This window comes from Mus caroli, chromosome 11 (genome assembly GCF_900094665.2).
Source record: "Mus caroli chromosome 11, CAROLI_EIJ_v1.1, whole genome shotgun sequence".
Classification (NCBI taxonomy): domain Eukaryota; kingdom Metazoa; phylum Chordata; class Mammalia; order Rodentia; family Muridae; genus Mus; species Mus caroli.
Window position 1 is genome coordinate 30,059,073 of NC_034580.1, and position 20,860 is coordinate 30,079,932.

The following is a 20,860-nucleotide window of genomic DNA, read 5'->3' on the forward strand; positions in this document are numbered from 1 at the left end:
CATTCTTGAAGAACTGTCCCATACTTTGTATCCCCAATGCCTAGCACACACTTGGTGTGCTTTATATGTATTCCTGAATGAATGAATGAATGAATGAATGAATGAATGAATGAAACAAGCCTCTGTTTTTACCCAATTAAGTAGAAGACTGCTGATTAGTATTGTTAGTAAAGGAGGAAGTAACAGAAGTCACATATTGGCTGACTCTCAGTAATCATGACTGACTATCTGAAACGAACAGCACAGAAATATCACCTTGTGAAGGTTTAAAGCTACTGCCCACCACAGAGAGTTCCTTCAGAAAGCTCTTCTCTAAGGATTTTTCAGGAACAGAAGTGTTCCTGCAGGGAGGAATGCTTACACACATATTCAGTAAAGACTTCTTGATTGTTTGAGTCCAATACTTCTGAGTCCAGTCCCACTGAATGACAATGTACACTGAGACCTTTCCATAAACACTTGGTCAAGCCAAACCAGCTGACCAAGCCTTCCCTTCCTCTTGAGGTTCTCAACAGGTCTAGGTTGTGGCTCATCCTGCACAGCTTTATAGGGTCTGTCCTTCAGAAGCACTCCACTGGGACACTTCCTTTAGGTTCCATGTCTGTCTCTAAATGACTAAACAATGGCAACCAAATGTGTTTTGGCTTCGAAGGTTCAACCCTGCCCCTCTGAGAACTACACTCCATACCCTTTCTCCAGAGCACAAACCTGAGAAAATTGGCTGAGGCAGGAAGAGTCTTGCCCTTTTCTATTACTATAAGAAGTCTCCAGAGACACCAAACCCAAACCCTTCAGCATGAAAGTCACCAAGCGTGTTCTCTTGAACATATGGGCAGTAGAAGCTCCCCTTGGTAGCCATGCAAACCAGGAATGCAAAAACAGATACATCAAGTGTAAATCACCTAGAAGGGCGGTGATGATATTCATGCCTGCACATAGGGAAAACCTGTCCACCAGAGCACAGGATGACACATTGTCACATTCTGCACTCCTAACAGCTGTCTGTCCCATCTCCACCATTCACAGTCATGGGGGATATGTCACTGGAATGGTCACCCTGCTGTACAGGTGTTGGTTTCTTTCTTTACATTTCAGATGCTCTTCATCAGCATCAGTATTTTACAGTTGAATCAGCAGAGCCCAGGTTGAAGCCCAGGGCAGCAGCCTCATCATGGGGACTCACCGCATCCTGACAGCTGAGGACCTCCAAGATGCTGTTGAGAAGTTCCACACAGTACTTCTTCTCAGTCAGGTGCTGCCCATCATCCCTCTGCTCCAGCAGCTCCTTCAGCTCTTTGGTGATGACAGGAAGCAGAATGTCCCGGCATTCTGGAAGCAAAACAGTGCCAGGTATGTATGGTTACTGTCTAGCTTCCTTTGTTTTACACACACACATAAACACACTACATACATACATACATACACACACACACATACACAGAATACATACATACACAATACACACACACACACACACACACACACACACATATATATATATACATGTTGTATACGTGTACATGCGTATTACATATATTTATGAACATATAGAAAACATCTGTCATTTCTCATGGAAACAATCACCTTTATATTACAATACAGTTGTAAGTAAGTATAGTATGCTCTATCTACTTATAATAGATCTACCCCATGATGCTTACATTGTTACAGAACTGAACAATTTATATGATTCTTTTCATTAGGTTGATAATTAACAAATATATTTTCCTTGTAAAAGAAAAGAAAAATTAAGTATTAAAGGTTAGGTTAAGATTTCCTTAGAATATGATTCACAATTCTGTTTTTTCCCTCTGAACCTCATTTTCAAGAACCATCTAGCTATTTTATTTTATGTGTTTAAATATGTAAATGTACATACACACATATACATATGTCCAAATACTGCAGTATAGGGTCTCCTAGTCTCATTTTTATTTTGTGTTTGCTTTGATTCATGTTGTATTGAGGTTATGAACTGTCATGATCTTTGTCTATGACTTTCCATACATAAGTAGAATAAATCCTACAGTGTCACTGCCTATATCTGCTTTTCAAAAGGTGGCTTAGTTACTTGGTACTGTTCATTTACCAGGATTCCTTGGAGCAAATTTTATATAATTATGCATAACAACTAACTTAATTATTTAACTACTATAACATTCTCAAATCATTGACATATTTCCTTATTTAGCCATAATTCTATTGTTGGACATTTTTCAAATTACAAAACATTGAATGGTCTCCCATTTGCTCCTGTGCCCATTGCTTTCCTATTGCAATAAATTAGAACTTTCTCAGAGCAGAGAATCCTTCTTGACAGCGCTGTCTCAGGACATTTCTGGGGTGTTCTAAAGTCTTACACAATTTTCTCTCTACATCTCCCTTAAACAAAAGCTTTAGATAGAAAAGAAAAAGAAAAAGATCCAAACTGTTTCAAACCATCCTCAGCAGATGCCACTTGAGCCGAGGCATGAATCATATACACCGGAATGTCAGTTAAATTCAATCCAACAGTAGATGTTGAACATTTCTTTTATCTTTCGAGACACCATGTTTCTGCAGGTTCAGGGATAAGCTCTGGTGCATTCCTGTTAGCTACTTAAAAAAATCTGACCAGAGTAATGAACCACAAGAAAGGGCAGAAACTGAATCAAAGAAGTGAAGCACAACTCGTTTCTATCTCAACACCTGCACTCACATCTCTGGCCAGCGTCCTGACTGACTCTGGAAAGCCCATCATGGGCTCTAACCTGCAGAGGCTGTTGGAAGGTGGCTGCTCTCCTTCGGGTAATGGCTGAGTGTTGGGTCCTAAATAGGGTTGTACCCTGACATTGGAATCTTAAGGGCCCTTCTATAATGCTAACAGATGACATTACCAACTACTAACGTGTGTTGAGTGCTTACAATATGCTAGGTTCAAATGCACCACTGGAAGCATTTGGCAAGAGTTAACTCAGTTATTCTTCTTGGCCACTGGGGGAGAAAGGTGATATTATTTTGCTGATGGTCTGTGTGTATGCATAGGAACTGAATGGTCCAGAGCAATCACAGCCTGTACTCTGAACCTTTGTATGGGGACTCCAGACCTCATGGTATTCAGCTGTCAACCCCATGGAGAAGGCCACCTGCCCTTGTCTCTGCTCCCTCTCTCAGGACCCTCTCTCTGGCCCCTCTGCTGACTAATTCCGCAACTTTTCCAAAGTCAATGAATGACTCTGTCTTCCAATACATTTATTTAGATGTAACTTTCCAAAGTAGGTTTCTGTTGCCTGCAGATCTAGAAAAGAAATGTCCTACATGTTTGCTTAGAAGTTTGCTTTTTAAAAAAGGGGTTAGTACCTTTGAAACTTCAGATTTGACAAAGGAAATAGCAGGTGTTAGGGTACAGGGTGACAGGAAAACTGGGGAAGATCATTTCAGGAAGGAAGCCCTTCCTTAGAACATAGGTAGTTCTAACGTCAGGATACTTCATGGCCCAGGTATACCTCACTACAGTTCCTATCTTTAAACCATCAGAAGATATAAGCATTATCATTCTCTTCAGAAGTTCAGTTTGTAACTAAAAGAACAAAGGAGATCTACAGTAACACTAGAGAGTCACCAAATGCCCCCTGAGGAGATTCATTGTCACTGCAATGTATAGAATGACTGAAGCAACTGAAGACCTAGAGCCCAAGAGCACAGAGCTGCCAGGGTGAGTAGGCTAGGACAAGAGACAGAAATGTTCATTAGTCCCCTGTTGTCACCCCAGACTCCTACTCCTGACATAAACCATTCGTATTCTGTTGAGGCTAAAGGTCTCCAAAGACCTTGAAGGAAAGAAAAGACAGATTAAGAGTAGACAGTTATCTTGAGTTTAAAATATGACTACGGCTGGGAATGTAGTGCCGGGTAGAGCATGTGCTTAGCATACATAAGGTGCTTGGCTCAGTCCCCAGATCAAGACAAGAAAAGGTTAGGAAACCACTGTGTTAAGCACTTTTGTGACTTAAAACTTGAAATTGTTTGTAAAATGAGATCAATAGGACCTGCAGGAAGATGTCAAGTCAGATAAAGGATTAACCCATTTGTGCAATCTAACTAACTCACACACACATTTCTTTCCTGGGTCAGTACTCAGCTATATGGATTGGCGTTCTCTATGTGCTGGCACTGTTTCTGAAGTGGAAATGAATGGCCAGACACAACCACCTCTCAGCACCCAAGCCAAGGGAGATAAGACTTGTGCAGATGACAAAACAATGAAGAAACGGAAGACTGTACCTCCTTACCGTGGTGAGTGATAAGGAGGCATAGCATGGCCGGGGAAGAGGGGCTTCAAATTACATTCTAAAGCATCTCTATCAGGCCCTGTTGCAGAGATTTAAATTCAAGGGACAAGCCTGGTGAAAAATTTTAAACAGTAACAATCTTCATGAGAAGTTGCTGTCCTTCAACTCCTACTTAAAACTGAGCTAAAATAGTTCATTCACTTAGAAAGTCTGGTGACAGGCTCCCCTCGAGGTGTTCACACACTGGGTAGCCGTTCACTCGCTGGGATAATGAGGTGAAAGGTCAGGCAACAGGTTGAACCAAATCATTATTAAAGCCTCATTCAAAATTCTACAACCATATAAAATATAGGCTCATGGAAGTGGCAGGAGGGGAGGTGGACAAGTGGATATGTGTGTGTTAGAGAAGATCAGACTCCAGAAAAAAAGCACTCTATCAATCTGAAAGGTGTAGGCTTTACATATTAGCAAGCCCAGCATCCCTGGATGCTGGAGGCTGCTGATGTTGAGCCTCAGCAAGATTCTCACTGAGGAAGCCATCAACACTGGGGCCTGTTTTTTGCAGAAAGGACTTTGTCTTCTCTTTAACCCTGATGATTTCTGAGACATGTCTAGCTCCTCTGTTTGGGGGATGAAATAATTTTTTCTGGTTTGTAATTGGAGCTGTGAAATTACATTAGCCAGTAAAAGCTTCAGGAGGCAGTGTTTCTAAATCATTGCTTGATTGTCAAGCTAACAGACACAAACGGTTTAAAAAGGTAGATCTCCCAAAGCCTTAAATGAATCTTCATAGGCAGAGATAATGGGTCTCATGGCCCGCATCCCTGTGTGAGATTCTTGCCTCAGGTACCCACACTGACAAAAGCTGGGCAATCTGCCAGCAGGTGTCAAGTCCACATTGTAATTCAGACCACTGCTGAGGTCTCTGCATAGTTACCCAGTTCTCTGTGTTTTAATCCAAAGGTTCTTTGTCCAAGTGACTGCAGAGGAAAATGCAGCATTCCTGGGCTCAGCTTTCATTTTTTTCCTCTAGAAAGCTGGGTTATGATAGGTGGTTCTGTGCACCTGATCTCACAGCCCCTTTGAAGAGTGATGTGCCTTTTTAGTGAAGTTATTGCCCAAGGACACTTCAAATAACATTATCTTTTCTCTTATTTGTTCCTCATATCAGTCAGTGAGAGAAAGACAGAGTCTCTGCCCTTTGGAAAAGCCACCTTGCAGAGAGCATTGAGCCAACCTTCTACCCGTGCCCACAGCCACAACCTGAGTTCCAGAGGAAAGAGTCACTTATGAACCATATTTGTGCATGACATCTTCCCGTGCATATGTTCTCTTCTGCTTTCTCTCAGAGTGAAGACACCCCATCACAGTCAACCAAGGAAATTGGGTACCATCTTAGATTCTAAGCTTCCTCAAGATGAGCATCCAACCTGCCATGAATCTGTGACCTTTCCGACTGATGGAGTGCTCCTTCTATGATCTGAGTCTCATGTCCTAAGGTATCTTCCTTCTGTCTATAGACAGTCTTTCCAGTCTGGAAATCTTTCAGTGACTTCCTATTGCTCCCAGGTTGTGTTTTGTAGTACCCATTGGTGCAGCTACAGACTCTTTGTGAAACCATCAGGAGCCTCTACATAGAGCGCAATGCACACAGTAACAAATCTGATCCTTCCCTCTGAAACTAGTTTGAGGGATTGAAAAACCAAACAAATCTTTCATAAAATAGGAAGCCATAACCTCATATCTCAGATGGAGAAACGTTTGCCAGTCTCTGATTTCAGGTCCCATTTTGGTCCATCATGTGGGGAGACTGTGTAGCATTCTACAAGATGGTGAACTCAGAGAAGAGATTTAGACACAGCACAGGGTGGCGTGTTGTCCAGTTGCATCTTTACATGGTTGCCCTTTTCTGCAAGCCTGACTGTGATGTCTGGACCTGTAATTTCATTCCTAGCCAGCCTTTCACTTTGTCACCAGCACTAGTTAATCGCCTCTTGACTCCTGGTCAATATTTCACAGACCTTAAGGTGAAATTCATTGGCTTTTGGCCAAGTTTCTATTGACTGGAAGGCAAACTCAGCTCAGTTTAACCCTCTTGGGGCATTAGAGAGCTTATGGCCATCAAGGCTCGCTGTTTCTCCCTGATGTGTCTTGGCACACTGGGAAAGCCCTTGATTAAAAACCTAGCTCTACTAGGCAGGACTGAGAACAGCAAGGGTGGCTTAGCTTTGTTTAGCTGCCTTTTTCCCTTGGGCTCAAGGACCATCTGTAGATGTGAAAGGCCACTTGGCTGGATCAGCTAGACTAGAAGGAGTCACTCCATAGACACGGCACGACTCTGACAGTCAGCAATTTGCTCTCCCAACCTCCCTCCCTCCTTCAGCCAGTATGTCACGAAGCAAACACATTCCACCCACTGAGGGAAATCAATAACTACCCACAAACTTCATATTCCAAATCAGGTACAAGCCTTGTACAATCCACTAACATCTCCCCCAACTCATTTTTTAGTGACAACTCATGGATCACTCCAAGAAAACATAACCAAATTACAACAACCAGATCATCACTTCCCTGTTCCAGGCCTTGCCATGATGAGCCTCTCCTCGCTTTGAACTTACAGGCCAAAATACACCTCCCAAGTCAGACAGCACAGGCTATTTAGAGATCACGGAACTCAGCAATGACTAAAATGGCTTCAGGAACCTCAATAGAATCAGTGCTAATTACACAGTAGTAGATCCCCCAGAAGAGATGTGATTCTCCAACTTTATTCTGGATGCCTACTGAACAAGCTCCCACTTTGATCGCAGAGACTTAACACTCAAGGCTTGTAAGCATCTATCACATATATTTTATAGCTGACATAAAATAGGATTTTTTTTTAAATAAGTGAAAGCCCTATAATGACTAGGTACGCTACAGTTGCATAGCTATGGTAGGAAGGGTGAACTGACAGAAACCAGAGAACCTTTTTATTCCTCTCTCTCCCTGACTCTTCCCTCTTCCTTCCTACATCTCTGCCCTCTCCCTCCTTACCAGCTCCCCTACCTCTGTGTGGTGTGGTTGGGTGTATATGACATGAACATGCATGCACATAGGTGCCCTTGCCAGGTTAATGTCATGTTTCCTTATCATTCTTCACATAGGACACAGATTCCAATTCGGCTAGACTAGGTAGCTGGGATCCTCTGTTTCCACCCCTACTGCACTGGGGTTAAAGCATGCGCGGTTGCTCCCATCCCTTCAGCAGCGCTTTTCCCTTTGAACCATCTCCCCAGCTCTGAGTTACAAGAATTTTTAAGAGGAGGTGATACAGATATTTCCCAAAAGTCACACTGTTTGTAGATACATTTGAATTCTCTGACAGTCTATATATTGTAAATCATACATACCTGAAATATATATGTGGCCTGTGTATGCCAAGTGTGCCTCATATGTTGCTTACTGTGTGCTGTGAGTATCCACATAGAGAAACACTTAGGTGACAAATACTTATCGAGACAAACATTGTTCTCACAGATGTTCTATTCCATAGACTGTGGTAAACAAAGAAAGAAAATAACGGTTGGCTTTTCCAGATTGGTTTTCCTACTAGCAAGCTCAAGGATCAAATTTGCATGTTCCAGCGACCTCTGGAACAGGAGTTGGGAAGTAGGGACAAGAGTGAACAGGAAAAACAGGGCACAATCCTCCAGCCTTCCAGTACCTCCCAGGGATCATTCCATGAGGAAAGAGGACCTAGGCTACTGGTTCTCAACCTTCCTAACACTGCAAACCTTAGTACAATTCCTCGGGCTGTGGTGACCCCCAGCCATAAAAATTATTTTTGTTGCTACTTCATAACTGTAATCTTGCTATTGTTATGAATTGTAATATAAATATTTATAGTTTTGATAGTCTTAGGCAACCCTCATGAAAGAACCATTAGATGCCCCCAAAGGAGTCACATCCCACAGGTTGAGAGCCATTGTCAGCCGGGCGTGGTGGCACACTTTTAATCCCAGCACTCGGGAGGCAGAGGCAGGCAGAGTTCTGAGTTCGAGGCCCGCCTGGTCTACAAAGTAAGTTCCAGGACAGCCAGGGCTATACATCACCCCCCCCCCCAAAAAGTTGATAGCCATTGTCTTAGGCTGTCCAAACCCAAAGGACAGAGAGCCTAAGGTCCATTTTGTGTTTCCAGTCCACAGGTAAAGCAGGCTCCTGTCAAGGAGGTAGCTCTAGGAGCAGAGTCTGGCTGTGCTCCTAGGCAGAGAATGGAGATGAGGCTACCACACAGGATAGAGGGAACCTGAGGGGGAAGGACTGTTTCCTGAATGCAGTCAAGGAGATGTCTGAGACCAAGACTGGCGCTGACATGAAAAGGTCACGTGGGGAAGAGCATGCCAAGATCTTAGAGCAGAGCATTCTGGATGAGAGGAAACAGGTTATGGCCCTGTATGCAGATTTGATATGGGAAATTCGCCGAAGACAAGTATAGTTGGGAGAAAGTAAGACAGGACAGAAAATTTAGACAGGTAGGGAAGAGGTTAGGGCTCATCTGGGCTATGATAAAGATTTGATTAATACACAGAAATAAGCAAAGTTTCTTTCTGTGTTTTCTTGGGGACCTGGGGGTTGGTCCTAGAAAGTAAGGCAGCATACAGAAGGGGCTTGGGAGAGAGGAAAGGGCCAGGCTTTAACCCCTACTCTCTCCCAGCCGTTCTTTCAAAAGTACAGAATCTCACATCTCTTATGGATAAGAGTTCAGAGACATTTATTAATTTGATTAAAGCTAAACAGCTAGCGGTGGCAGAGCCACGAGGCTCAAGGGCCCATATTCTCAGCTCCTGAACTTATCCTACCTCCTCGATGCAGCAATAGATGAGACAAGACGTAAGGCCTCTCACAGATACAGGGTCAAACATACAGACTGACTTAGGCTAGGTTTTGAAAGTGGGGTCAGTACAACCTGCAGATGGACTGCTTAATAAGTGGTAAACATAGGCATCTTCGAGTGTTGATATCAAGCAACAGATCCCTAACAGGGCTTATCAAATCAGGATCTAACCAGGAAGCCTTTCGCTTCAGCTAGCAGGTAATGGACAGCTCCCATGAACACCTCCCAGAAGGCGTGAAGTGGCTGCTGCAGAGACTGCCTACCATCACACCTTTCAAAGCTGTCAGGACAGTCATGTTCTAACAGGTCCTGTGCTTTTTGTTTGACCTGCCCCACTGCAATGGCTGGCCTGCCCCCTCTCCAAAGCTTGTTCATTAAAGCACACAGCTCCACCAAAGATGGGTTTTGTGAAATAAACACATAACCTGGGCTAGCTGAGTGTGCTCCACTCCTCCACATGCCCCTTATGCTTAAAAGGATCACATTTGCCATGCTACCCTGGATGAGAGCAGCCACACCGGGTAAAAGGCCTTATCTCATCCACCTCCAAACTAGGAGGAGCCAATAGGAGAGCTTGAAGCCTAACTGAGTTGCCTCTGTCCTAGGTGATCCTGGATATTAGGGAGGCAATGAGCAGTATGGTCAGGAGCTGGGTCTGACATTCCTCTACCACATTTACTCCAAATCAGCACCACATGTACTTTAACTCCACTACTGGAACAGCCAGTCAGCAGCCCCTATGTTCTTCAAAAGCTAAGACTTCTTGATCCTCTTTATGCATAGAGTTTCCAATTCCCCTCCCCACAGCCTGCCCCCTCTGGACACACTTGTACCCATGCATCCACAAATCCCAAATTCTCTTTCACCAGGGACTCTAACTCTGCAACCTTATATAAGTTACTCTGTAGTAATAAACTCCAACAGGGCTTCCTCAGCAGGCAGAGGCACTGTGACAGACATATCTTAATAAAGGACAAAGCTATTAGGAAAAAGGATGCGTGGGAACAAACTGTTGACTTAGAGTCTTCCTATCTCATCCTACTCAGCTAGTGAGCAGCAATTGTGACCTTGGCATAATTTGGTACTTTTTCCCCAGTAGACTTGAAAAGCTGGGACGAAATATCCAATCTCAACTGAGCCATGTCGCCCACAGTTACTACACAATCTCGATCACACAGTGGGATCCTAATAAGTGTGAGGTGAACGTATGAGTGTGTCTACTCATGGCAGAGGGGGCCTGGTCGGTCTGAATCTAAGGCTCATCTCAGGGCCAAAACATTGATTCATGTCGGGGTATTACGGTACTGTTTGTTCTGTAATACTTGAGAAAGCAAGGTGGTCACTTCTGGGGACTGTAGGCCGAGGGAGAATGGTATGCCATTGCCTTCAGCTTCACGGTTTCCTGCCATCAGCCCTTCTGGTAGTAAATACCTCACTCTTTTTTTTTTTTAAAGATTTATTTATTTATTATATGTAAGTACACTGTAGCTGTCTTCAGACACACCAGAAGAGGGTGTCAGATCTCGTTACAGATGGTTGTGAGCCACCATGTGGTTGCTGGGATTTGAACTCTGGACCTTTGGAAGACCAATCGGGTGCTCTTACCCACTGAGCCATCTCTCCAGCCCAATACCTCACTCTTTTGAAGCTTTGTCTTATTGCAAAAGGAGGCATGGAGATGTGTGTAGAGCCCTGGAGGCAGGGTAGGAAGCCCTAGGTGTAAACGCCAGCCTTACTGTATTGCCCAGCTGTGTGATGCCAGAAAAGACAAATTTCCTCCACAGACGGGGATTCAAATGACTCTTTCATGGGATGACCCACATGCAACATCATCCACAATCTAGAGCAGCCCCATGTGGAATGAGGCATCCACATCTGATGCCGAGTCTAAGACATTTTGGGTCCTCAGTAGAGTGTGCTGGGCCTTCAGCTGGAGCTAAGTTATGCACCTCACTAAACACCTGATCTAGGCACTTTGGGATAAAGTGGACTGAAATGATTCTCTGCATTATTCAAAGGTGTGTGTGTGTGTTTCAGGGGACCCCAAACTCAGAGAACTGAGTTCTGAAAGGTGGGTATAAGTGGAAATGGTTTTAACATGTGCCTTGCGATTTCATTCTCCTTTCTTGTATGCAGACAGACCACAGAGGGCCCAGGCATGCTCTCTCTGGGTGCCTCTTACATTACTCTTTGCAACTTAAGAGTAATAATGCCACTTCCGGGCAATCCTCGAGCCACATAGGAGTCCTCTCCTCCCGCCATCACCAGTTTACAAATATTAAGAAGAACAAAACCCAACAGCGATGTTTTGGATCAATAGGAGTGCTAGCATTCCATTTCTAGGAAAATCACACATTAAAAAAGCCTCTTGCTTGCATTTTAAGGCTAACAGAGGGGCTCTTTGTTTCAGAGAATTAAATGAGAAAGTGCGCCTGGATTTAAGCACTGGCGAAATGGAATGGTAATTGTTTTCAATCATCCTCTGGCTCCTTCTCCCTCCTCTCTCTTCTTCCCCCACCTCAGCTGCAAAGGAGGGGGGCTGGGACTCCTGCACTTCCAGCTCCATACTTTTAATCCCACCATTGTTTATTATGGAGAGCAATCTGAGTGGTGTCACATGCTACACACAAGCTAGAACTTCATAAGGGAAGGTCTCAAAGCGGCAACATTTTTCTTCCCAGAAATAGAAATGGAAATGGGTGGATTTGCCCTCCAGCCTTTCTTTCCAAGTGTGGACTAAGAAGGTGGAGAGTAGAGCTCCCCCTAAAGGGCAGGGCCTCTTATTGTCTCTTATTATCTATATTTGAACATCAGCCTCTCTGCATCCTGCCCCCATGACCCAAAGCAAAGAGTGATTTAGTGAACCTTGCACATAGACCCAGTATTTAAATAAGAGAATCAAAGAGATACTGCTTGCAATATAAAGCAATAGGAGAGGATCTAGGGAAAGTGTGAGATAGAAGGAAGCAGAGAGAATAAATATCCCTCAATGACACGTAATGAGCTCTCCACACAAAGCAACAAGGATATATGGTCCTCACCCTGAGGGCAGTCCAAGTGTAATAAAGAAAGAGGCAGTCAATTGACAGGAACAGAATAAAACCCACACACGACGAAACACAGTGCATTTCCAATTATGTTTGGTCCCTGTGGATGAATCGCAAATTGGACTCCTATGAAATTGATATTAATATTTTATTGGGGGTATTACTTGTTCATAGACTCATTATTAGCTATGTGTATTTCTTCATATGCTACCTTAGTCCAAAAAGAAATAAAAAGAGAGAGAGAATGTGAGAGGAAGGTCACATACAAGCCCCAGCCATCCTCGAAGGGCAGTGAAGAAAATCAGCCAAATTTTTGAGGTCTTTGAGCATTAAAGCAAAAGAGGGCTCCTTACCACCTCCAGGAAACACAGGTTTTTCTGACATTCAAGTTCTAAAAGAAAACTCTTCATATTGAATGTGAATGCTAACATCCTAAAGATACTGTTCTACATAAGTCTACTTGAAGTAGAAACTTACGGTTTCTTTAGAAAGTCAGTTGTGTCAGATGGTGTTTTACTGGGGCAGACACATGAAGGGATGTTTTGCTGAAGCAGACACAGGTGAAAGGATGTTCTGCTAAAGCAAACACATGAAAGATGCATGATGTTAAGAAGGACCCAACGAGCAGTGGACGACACTGGATGGTATTGGTACGCCTTGCTATTCCTGAATGGTCATCATCTGTGGTGACTTCATATAAAGAAAAACACCAAAAATCTTCTGTGATATTCTGGTGGCTTCTTGCTGCTTCCTTGGACTTGGGCTGATTGACAGAGTGATGTCAGCTGATACAGACTCTTGTGGAGTTTTGATAAGACAGACTCACATGCTGAGGCAAGAACTGTGTGAGGACAACTCAACAGACAGTGATGGGGCTTGCATAGCTAGCTTTGTAATGCTTCACTGATCTTCACTTCATTGAGTGAGGCAAGGCAGAGAACTTCTTCTGGCATTCTGCTGGTCCTGGTCACTCCTGCTGACTCGGTAGAGGCCTGGCTGTCTCTGCAAGGTCGTGCCACCACTGTTGATTCATGTTTGCGATCCTGAAACTAATGAATTGGACTTCTGGTATATCCATGAAGTGTTTGAGAGTGGATCGAGCTGCCACTGCTAAGTCCTATAAAGTGAACTGCTGATTTCCTGACACTACATTGGTTTTGCTCCAAAGAATTATTTCTAAACATGTCCACATCCCCCACATATACACATCGCCCCATATCCTAATAACATTTCTTTTTCATTACCTCTGGTAAGTGGTGGGTTAGGAGGAAAGTTAAAGCATTTAGGAACCCTTATTAAAAGTAGGTTTTGAAAAAACAAGCCTATATCAATTAGTGATGTGATAAGCTTCCTGTAACATCAGACAGTGCAATGTTCATTCTGAAAAGAACCAAAGAAGAGCAAGTGCTGGCAGCTCATCCGATTGTGTCGTCAGCTCCTGTGTCAGATGTATAAAATTAAATAAAATGAAAAACAGACAGAAGGGGTTTCATGACTGAGTGCTAGTCCTTGGTGCTTCATCGACTACAGTGAACCATTATGTCCTAAACATCTATAAATGTCGGGGTAACCAGGAGGTGCAGGACCAGGACATAGGTGAAAAGGGCAGATGCGACCAGAGTCAAAGCAAATGTGGTGCCAAAGCTTCAGGGATGGGCAGAAAGAGGAATGGGAAGTATGCAAGGAGATGGGAGCAGGGGCTCTGGCCAACTATCAGAAATAGCACTGAAGAGAATAGAATGAATACTACTATGATACAGCTTGGGAATCTATAAAATACCCTGATGGGCATGCCAAAGGCCCCAGGAGCTAAATACCTCTGAGACTAATGGGTAGACACCAGTTTAATTATGTCTAATTACACCAAAGATGCAGTGAGCATGGCTGTTTTCCACCAACAATAATTCATAGCAGGAAAATGTGATACTGTCAGCAGGCTGGATACCAGGTTTATTTGGTGGTGACCATGATGAAATGAAGAGAAGAAAAGGGAGGGAAGGAAGAGGTAGAAAAGGATAAAAAAGGAAATGAAGAAGGAAAATAAAGAGAGGAAATTAGGAGGTAGAAGAAGACACAGAAGAAAAGATGGAGGGAGAGAGGTAGGGAGAAGGGGAAGTGGTTCTTGCAGTGCCATGTACAGATGAATATACAGGGTGTTCTGGCAACTGGTGATGGGAAATATGAGAGATTTTCACTTGAGATACTTAAACCAGAATGAGACTAAGGCCCAGGCATTGCCCTGTCTCCAAGTAATGCCAGCTGGGTGGGAGCTGAATAGCAGGGTTTCCTAGCACACCCCATCAATGGCCATTGCTACACTTCTTTCCGTGTGCCTCCCAAGGAGGGCAGGGAGAGAACAGCCTGCTCTCCTGGACACTCAGTATTTCAGCATTACCAGCTTGCCCACATACATACAGGAAGATACAGAAGGCAAGGAAGACAAGGAATGAAGAGAAATGGCAGCCATCAAGCAGGCTGTATTTGTGTTCCCCTGGCATTCTTAAGAATGAGCAGTATGACACACACAATACAATCTATACTCAAGAAGAGCGTGGGCACAGGGTTTCAATTACCATCTGTCTGATTTTGGGCAAACTTCGTAAGCCCTCCACACATCTGTATCCTCATCTATGAGATAAAATGAGCATTCTCAAAACAAGTTTGTGAGACGGAATACAACGGCGTGATAATCCAGCTTTTCAGTGCTGTTAATAAATACGGGTGTGTGCTGGGGGGGGGGTGGCACAAACATATGGAGAAGGGTCTCATTTCAGGCCTGCGATAAGACAGGACCATGGTGGCAGAAGGACATGGCAAGGAAAGCTTTAACATGACATCCAGGAATCAGAGAATACCAAAATGGGACCAGGGACCAGATACAACCCTTAGGGCTCAACCCACAGTGACCCATGTCCATCAACTAGACCACACCCAGCAAAGTTCCACCACTGCCCAGTAACCTATTTAAATTTTTATTTGATCACTCTACCTGTAAACTCCCTCATTTTTCTGGGTGCTGCAAACTCCCTCATTTTTCTGGGTGCTGCAAACTCCCTCACAGGGGAGTTGTGTTTCCAAAATTTCCTGGGTGCTTCTTGAACCAGCTAAGTTGACAGCCAGAGCTAGCCTTCACATCAGGGCTAACCTTCACTAAGTCATACTCACCAAGAACTTAGGAGCACACACCTGGCCTCTCGTAAGCACTAGAAATATCAGAGTTAGTATTACTTAATTTTTAATAAACTTGTATCTCACTGTAATAGAAATGTATTAGTATGTGAAGTGTGTAGATTCATGAATACTTATGCACAAAAGCACAGGACCATATATTTAAGATGGGTATTTTTCTTGTACATAAATTACATAAAATTATATATCTGTAATTATATAATTATATATATTAGAATATATGTATATATTACAAAATATAAGTATGCCTATAGTGTATGGTAATATATAATTATATTACTTGAATAAGAATAAATATAGCATATATAGTAACCTGTGTATATATATGTGTGTGTGTCTGTCTGTCTGTCTGTCTGTGTATTATTACTTTATATTACATACTATTTTCCCTCCTGTTTAACAGGTGCACAAGGTAAGAATTCAGGAAGTCAGGGAAGTTACCCATGGCACAGTGCCAGAACTGACACATTTGCATTCATCTTTTAGATTCTATGCTCTTAAAGTCTGGATTGCCCTAAACCTTGGTAACTTCATAGGGAGAAAGACAGCAAGCAGTTACCCAAAGCTGCTTTCTCAAATAGCATGTGGAAATTCTCTGCCACTGAGAGAGGAAGAGGTTCTTCCCTCCTCCAGCCCACCTTCTACCTTCTCCTCCTCTCAACTCAGCCTTGCTATCTTATTGATGATTACCACGAAGATCCCTGCCAAACCGGAGCCTGTAAGGTGATGAAGTACACCATCCCAGCAGGAAAACACTCAGCAGAAGGCTAGCACTGAAGGGAACCCATTCAAGCTCCCACCTTGCTCAGGTACCAAGGGTACCCTGTGGCATGCATGCCGTGCTGGCATAGACAAAGTGAAAGCCAACGAAGATGGAGGGCTGATAATTTATGAGGTGCTGTAGAAATTAATTTTGTATGCCTCCTCCATTAGCAGTGTATCTGAATTAACTTTAATATGCAAGTTATCATGTTAATCTTTGGTACTAAAAAAGAGTGTCTCATCATTAACCTTGCCGGCCCCGCATTTAGCGAGGCAGTCTTTTTATTAGCGGGTGTCTCCGCATTCAGCATTATTTCTTGGTTCCTCTGTACTTTTACCTATCAGTATGCAGCCCTTCCGGTGGCTCTGCAAAGCCTCCGATGATTCAGAGGCTCATTTTTCAAACATTTGACTCTAACTGCCCTTAAGTCACCAGACATTGCCTGCCCCTCCCTTTCTCCACTTTCCTCTAAATGAAAATGCATTCTGTACAGAAGGGGCCATCCATAGAAAACATATTGACCAGTAGAAGGAGGGCCACAGAGAGAGGGGACAGGAACAAGATCAGGGAGATGCTAGTGAAAGGCAAGTTCACCTCCTGTCATCGCTGGTCTTCAGAGCACTGGATCCTGGATAACAACACAGCTGTGAGGGAAGGCTTGCCTCAAGGAACAGGTAAACAAGTTACGTGATCCTTGGAGAGGATCCACAGTAAAAGAGAATAAGGGAATTACCCAAATTGGGTAATCTAGTACATCCTTCTGTCTGTGTGCTCACTTGATATAGGGAAATTGCAGATTGAAAATGTGGAAGGTTCTATACCCCATTTTGATAAATAGCTTTAATATCCCATTTCACTTAGTCATACCTGCTAATCTTTAAAACGCAGTAACAATAGAGAAATGCTTGATAAAGTGCATCTTGCCTTCTGTTTCTTCCACGTACTTCCTCTAATTGAATAAGAAGGCAATCAGAGAACTTCTTAGAGGGAGGTCAGAAAGAGGAGAATAAAGACTAAGATATAATCTTCAAATATAGCAACAGTGCCTAAAAAATAAAACTAGTTTTTGTCCTCCACAAGTGCAACAGGGCATGGCTTATGATTCAGGCTATCAGAAAAAAAAAATCTAACAGTGGTTGCTGATCAAATTCTCTGACTTCTCTGGTAAGTTTTATAAGCTGTCAATGAGACCGTTGACACTCTTGAAGTGATCTTTGGTATACAGCTAGGTTTTTGTTTTCTTTTTAGGGTTACTAGTTGTTTTTCTGGCTATTTATTCTATGAGTAAGAAGAAGGCAGAGGTTCATCTATATACTCTTCCCTCAGGGTTTTAAATACAAAACATTTCCCAAGCTTCAGCTACTCAGTGCTTTTGCCAACAGAATCTTAGCCCGTCTTAGTGTATGGTTACTATTTATATTTTATAAATATAGATTCTATTTACTATATATTACTGTTATTTACCTGGTATTTTATAACATAGATTCATTTTAATTTGCTCATATTTTAGAGCCCTTTCCTATCTCAGGAAGCAAGGGAGGAGCACTTCCTATAACAGTATAGGCTGACAACTAGCTCGATGAAGACATCGTTTCATGAAATTTTCAGAAACCGGTGAGTCAGAGATGCTCCCTGATTAGCAGGAAAAGGCTATGGACAGAGTATCCAGAGCCTGCTAGCACCAGGAAGGAAGTTATAATAGCACAATGGGCCCCACTTCTGAGCTCTAGGACTTTGCTGTGCACACCTGTGGCTCGCCGTGGCTCCAGGAGAACCACTCAGCTATGGGGCGGGTCCTTCAAGAAACTTCAGGAAACACTAGTAAAAGGAAAGAAAGTATTTTTGGCACTCCTGGCCTCTGATCTTAACTCCGCCTCTAATGTGAGCTGTGACCTTGGACAGCTCCTGTGATTAGCCATTCTAGACTCTCCAGTGAGATCCTCAACTATCCCACAGTGGGTTGTGTGGAATATCCACGTCTTTGATCATCTTCTCCCAACACCTCAGGGTATGACTGTTGATTGCAATTTACTCTGTCATCTCACAGTCTGACTGGCTGGGAGGAAGTAGTACAGCTTTGAAAAGATCAGCAATCTGGGGGCAAAAATTTAGAAAAAAAAAAAAAAGCTCTTAAAGCCTCAGTGTTGAAAAAAAATCAATGCAATTGACTACATTCTACCCACAAGAGAAGGTGACTTTCTAGGGTGTAGACTGAGGGAGCTCTTTCAAATAGATATGACAAAGACTCCCTTATCATGGGCTAGATTCAAATAGTAGCCTATGAGAGAACATGGAGTTCAAATGGTCATTTATCTCCCTCTTCCTATGACAAAAATGTATGGTGAAAGGGAAAACAAACAAACAGATCAAAAGTCAGTGATTTAGAATTAGTTATAGATCTGTAAGCACACTTACAGCATCTGACAGAAGATTCCGTGCCCAGTGACATCAACAACCTACTTCCTGAGGTTCCTATGAGCAAACTGTTATCATAATCACTGCACCAGACCCGCATGTCCTCTATGTCATGTTTTGTTTGTTTGTTTGTTTGTTTGTTTGCTTCCCTGTCTTGATATTTTGAAAAGGGTTATTTAAAGCAATATTTTAATTTTAATATACTACACTAGCTCCAACTCTGAACTGATAGTAAAAGTGATTTGTTCTTAACCACTGAGCATGCTCACTAACTCCTTAAATAATTATTAATGCGTTGTAACCGACAGGTGATTCAAAATCCTGTGGCTCCTCTGGAGTTCCAGGGCACTTTGCTTAGACCTCTACCAACCACAGAATATTCCCTTTGCAAACACAGGCAGCCTACTTGTGGTATCACTATACTGCTACGATTTTTTTGTCTTCTAAGAGGCTACCCAAATGCTTTGGTTTTATAACATATTCAGTAAACAAAGAATGTGTTAGAAGACCCATCTAAAAGTTACCTCTCCTTTTAGAATCTATCTTGTGGGAAATTTGATGTGACCGGTAGCTGTTTTAAGGTAAAGACAGATACTTAGGTTAAGTTCATGGCTGAATAGACTGACTGGACTGAGCCACTGGGAAGACATTTTCGCTGGGCAAAAACATAGAGACCAAAGCTGGAGCCAGCAGGGCTGGAGCTGCACATGGCTGCTGAGTGTATGACTTTTCCTACATGGTAACTGCCCCTCTTTCCTCAGTGTACCACATTTTTTCAGACCCCAAGACATAGAAACAAAGATCTAGAGATTTGCAGCCACACATTCATGTATTCTGAAGGCACATTCATCCCACCTACCAATATCACAAGCAAGGGCCCTACTGAGGACCATGCAGTGTTAACCTCTAGGATGGCAAAGGAGGCAGAAGAGGATATACAGCCAGGTGTAGATCTAAAGAGGAGCCTTGCTACAAAGAAGAGACCCCCATGTACCCACTGCTGCCCTTCCAGGAACAGGAACAGGAGACAGCCATCTCTCCTCCTTATCCCCAATATCTGGGTGTGTCTCTTGATGGATATGACTATAATCTCATGGCAAACAAGAAGAGGGAGCCACAAATCTTGAATTCAGGGAATTCCTTTCTCCTCTTTCCACTGAACCACAACACAAACTACTCCGTTGTGTATACACAGGTCCTACCACTTACCAAGATTTGCAGCCCACTGGGGACCCCTGAAATACAACAAATGTTCCTGAGCAGTAACTAGGGTCTATTTGATTTCTCTGCACAGGCCTCTCATGACAGCAATGTGCTGTGGTGAACCTCCTGTTACCTGGACTGTAATTGATTATAAGCCTGCCAATACAACCAGAGATGAAGCCCAAAATCCACATCAACCAACCATGCTCAACAAAGCATTCTGCTGTTCACACAGGTCCTGGTAAATCTGAGGTACAGTCAGCATGAACCTGATGGAAGGAACCTTTTCAAGACCCACACGGGCATTTGCATGAAAGGAATATCCTAATGCAGAGGACACTGTTGTCCTGATGGATATTTCCTCTTTAGGGCTGGCAGCTTGAAAATATCAGGTACCAAGCAAGACCCCACACAGAGACCTGCCTGCTAGACCTCTCTCCTCAGCACAGCGCAGGTCCACATACCATGGCTGTGAAGTCACATAGTATATCTGAACACAGTCTTTTGGTATCTCTCCCGTCAGGCTGACACCAGTGCCTTTAAAGCCCTGGGATGACAATGTTTTTCAAGGAGTTTGTATAGTACATGAAGCTGCTGCCTTTCTTTGTTGTCTTGGTAACACAGACCTGATGACAGGACCTTAGAGCTCTGATGGCAATCATACACGTGTGGAGCAGAGCCCAGAAAAGTGGCTTGTCCTAGGTCATACTACTTAAATCTTTAAGGCAGTGTTTCCTTCTAGAGAACTGTCCTTCAATTAAGACAGCCATCTCTTTCCTCATTGCCAACTCAGTGCTGGTTATTAGACACGTGGAGAAAGAAGCACAGTGCTTTACTGGAAGTCAAGAAGGCAATGCTGCGTGAGCCTAATGAACATCTCCAAGAAGCATGAGAGCTCCTCGGATCCAGAATATGCCAGTTTTCCTTGTGTTGCTTGAACTGTAGTAAACAAAGCATTAACGAGAAAGAGCTCCTAGCCTAGCCGGGCGTGGTGGCACATACCTTTAATCCCAGCACTCGGGAGGCAGAGGCAGGCGGATTTCTGAGTTCGAGGCCAGCCTGGTCTACAAAGTGAGTTCCAGGACAGCCAGGG

At 43.3% G+C, this 20,860-nt stretch overlaps 1 protein-coding gene across 1 annotated transcript in view; it reads right to left on the reverse strand.

Moving 5' to 3' along the window:
* The window catches only part of Dock2 (dedicator of cytokinesis 2), a 558,039-nt gene that overhangs the window by 235,821 nt on the left and 301,358 nt on the right, over positions 1-20,860 (reverse strand). Inside the window, exon 26 of the mRNA XM_021175778.2 lies at positions 1,184-1,329. Coding sequence (XP_021031437.1) covers positions 1,184-1,329 — 146 coding nt within the window. The remainder of the gene's footprint in view (positions 1-1,183; positions 1,330-20,860) is intronic.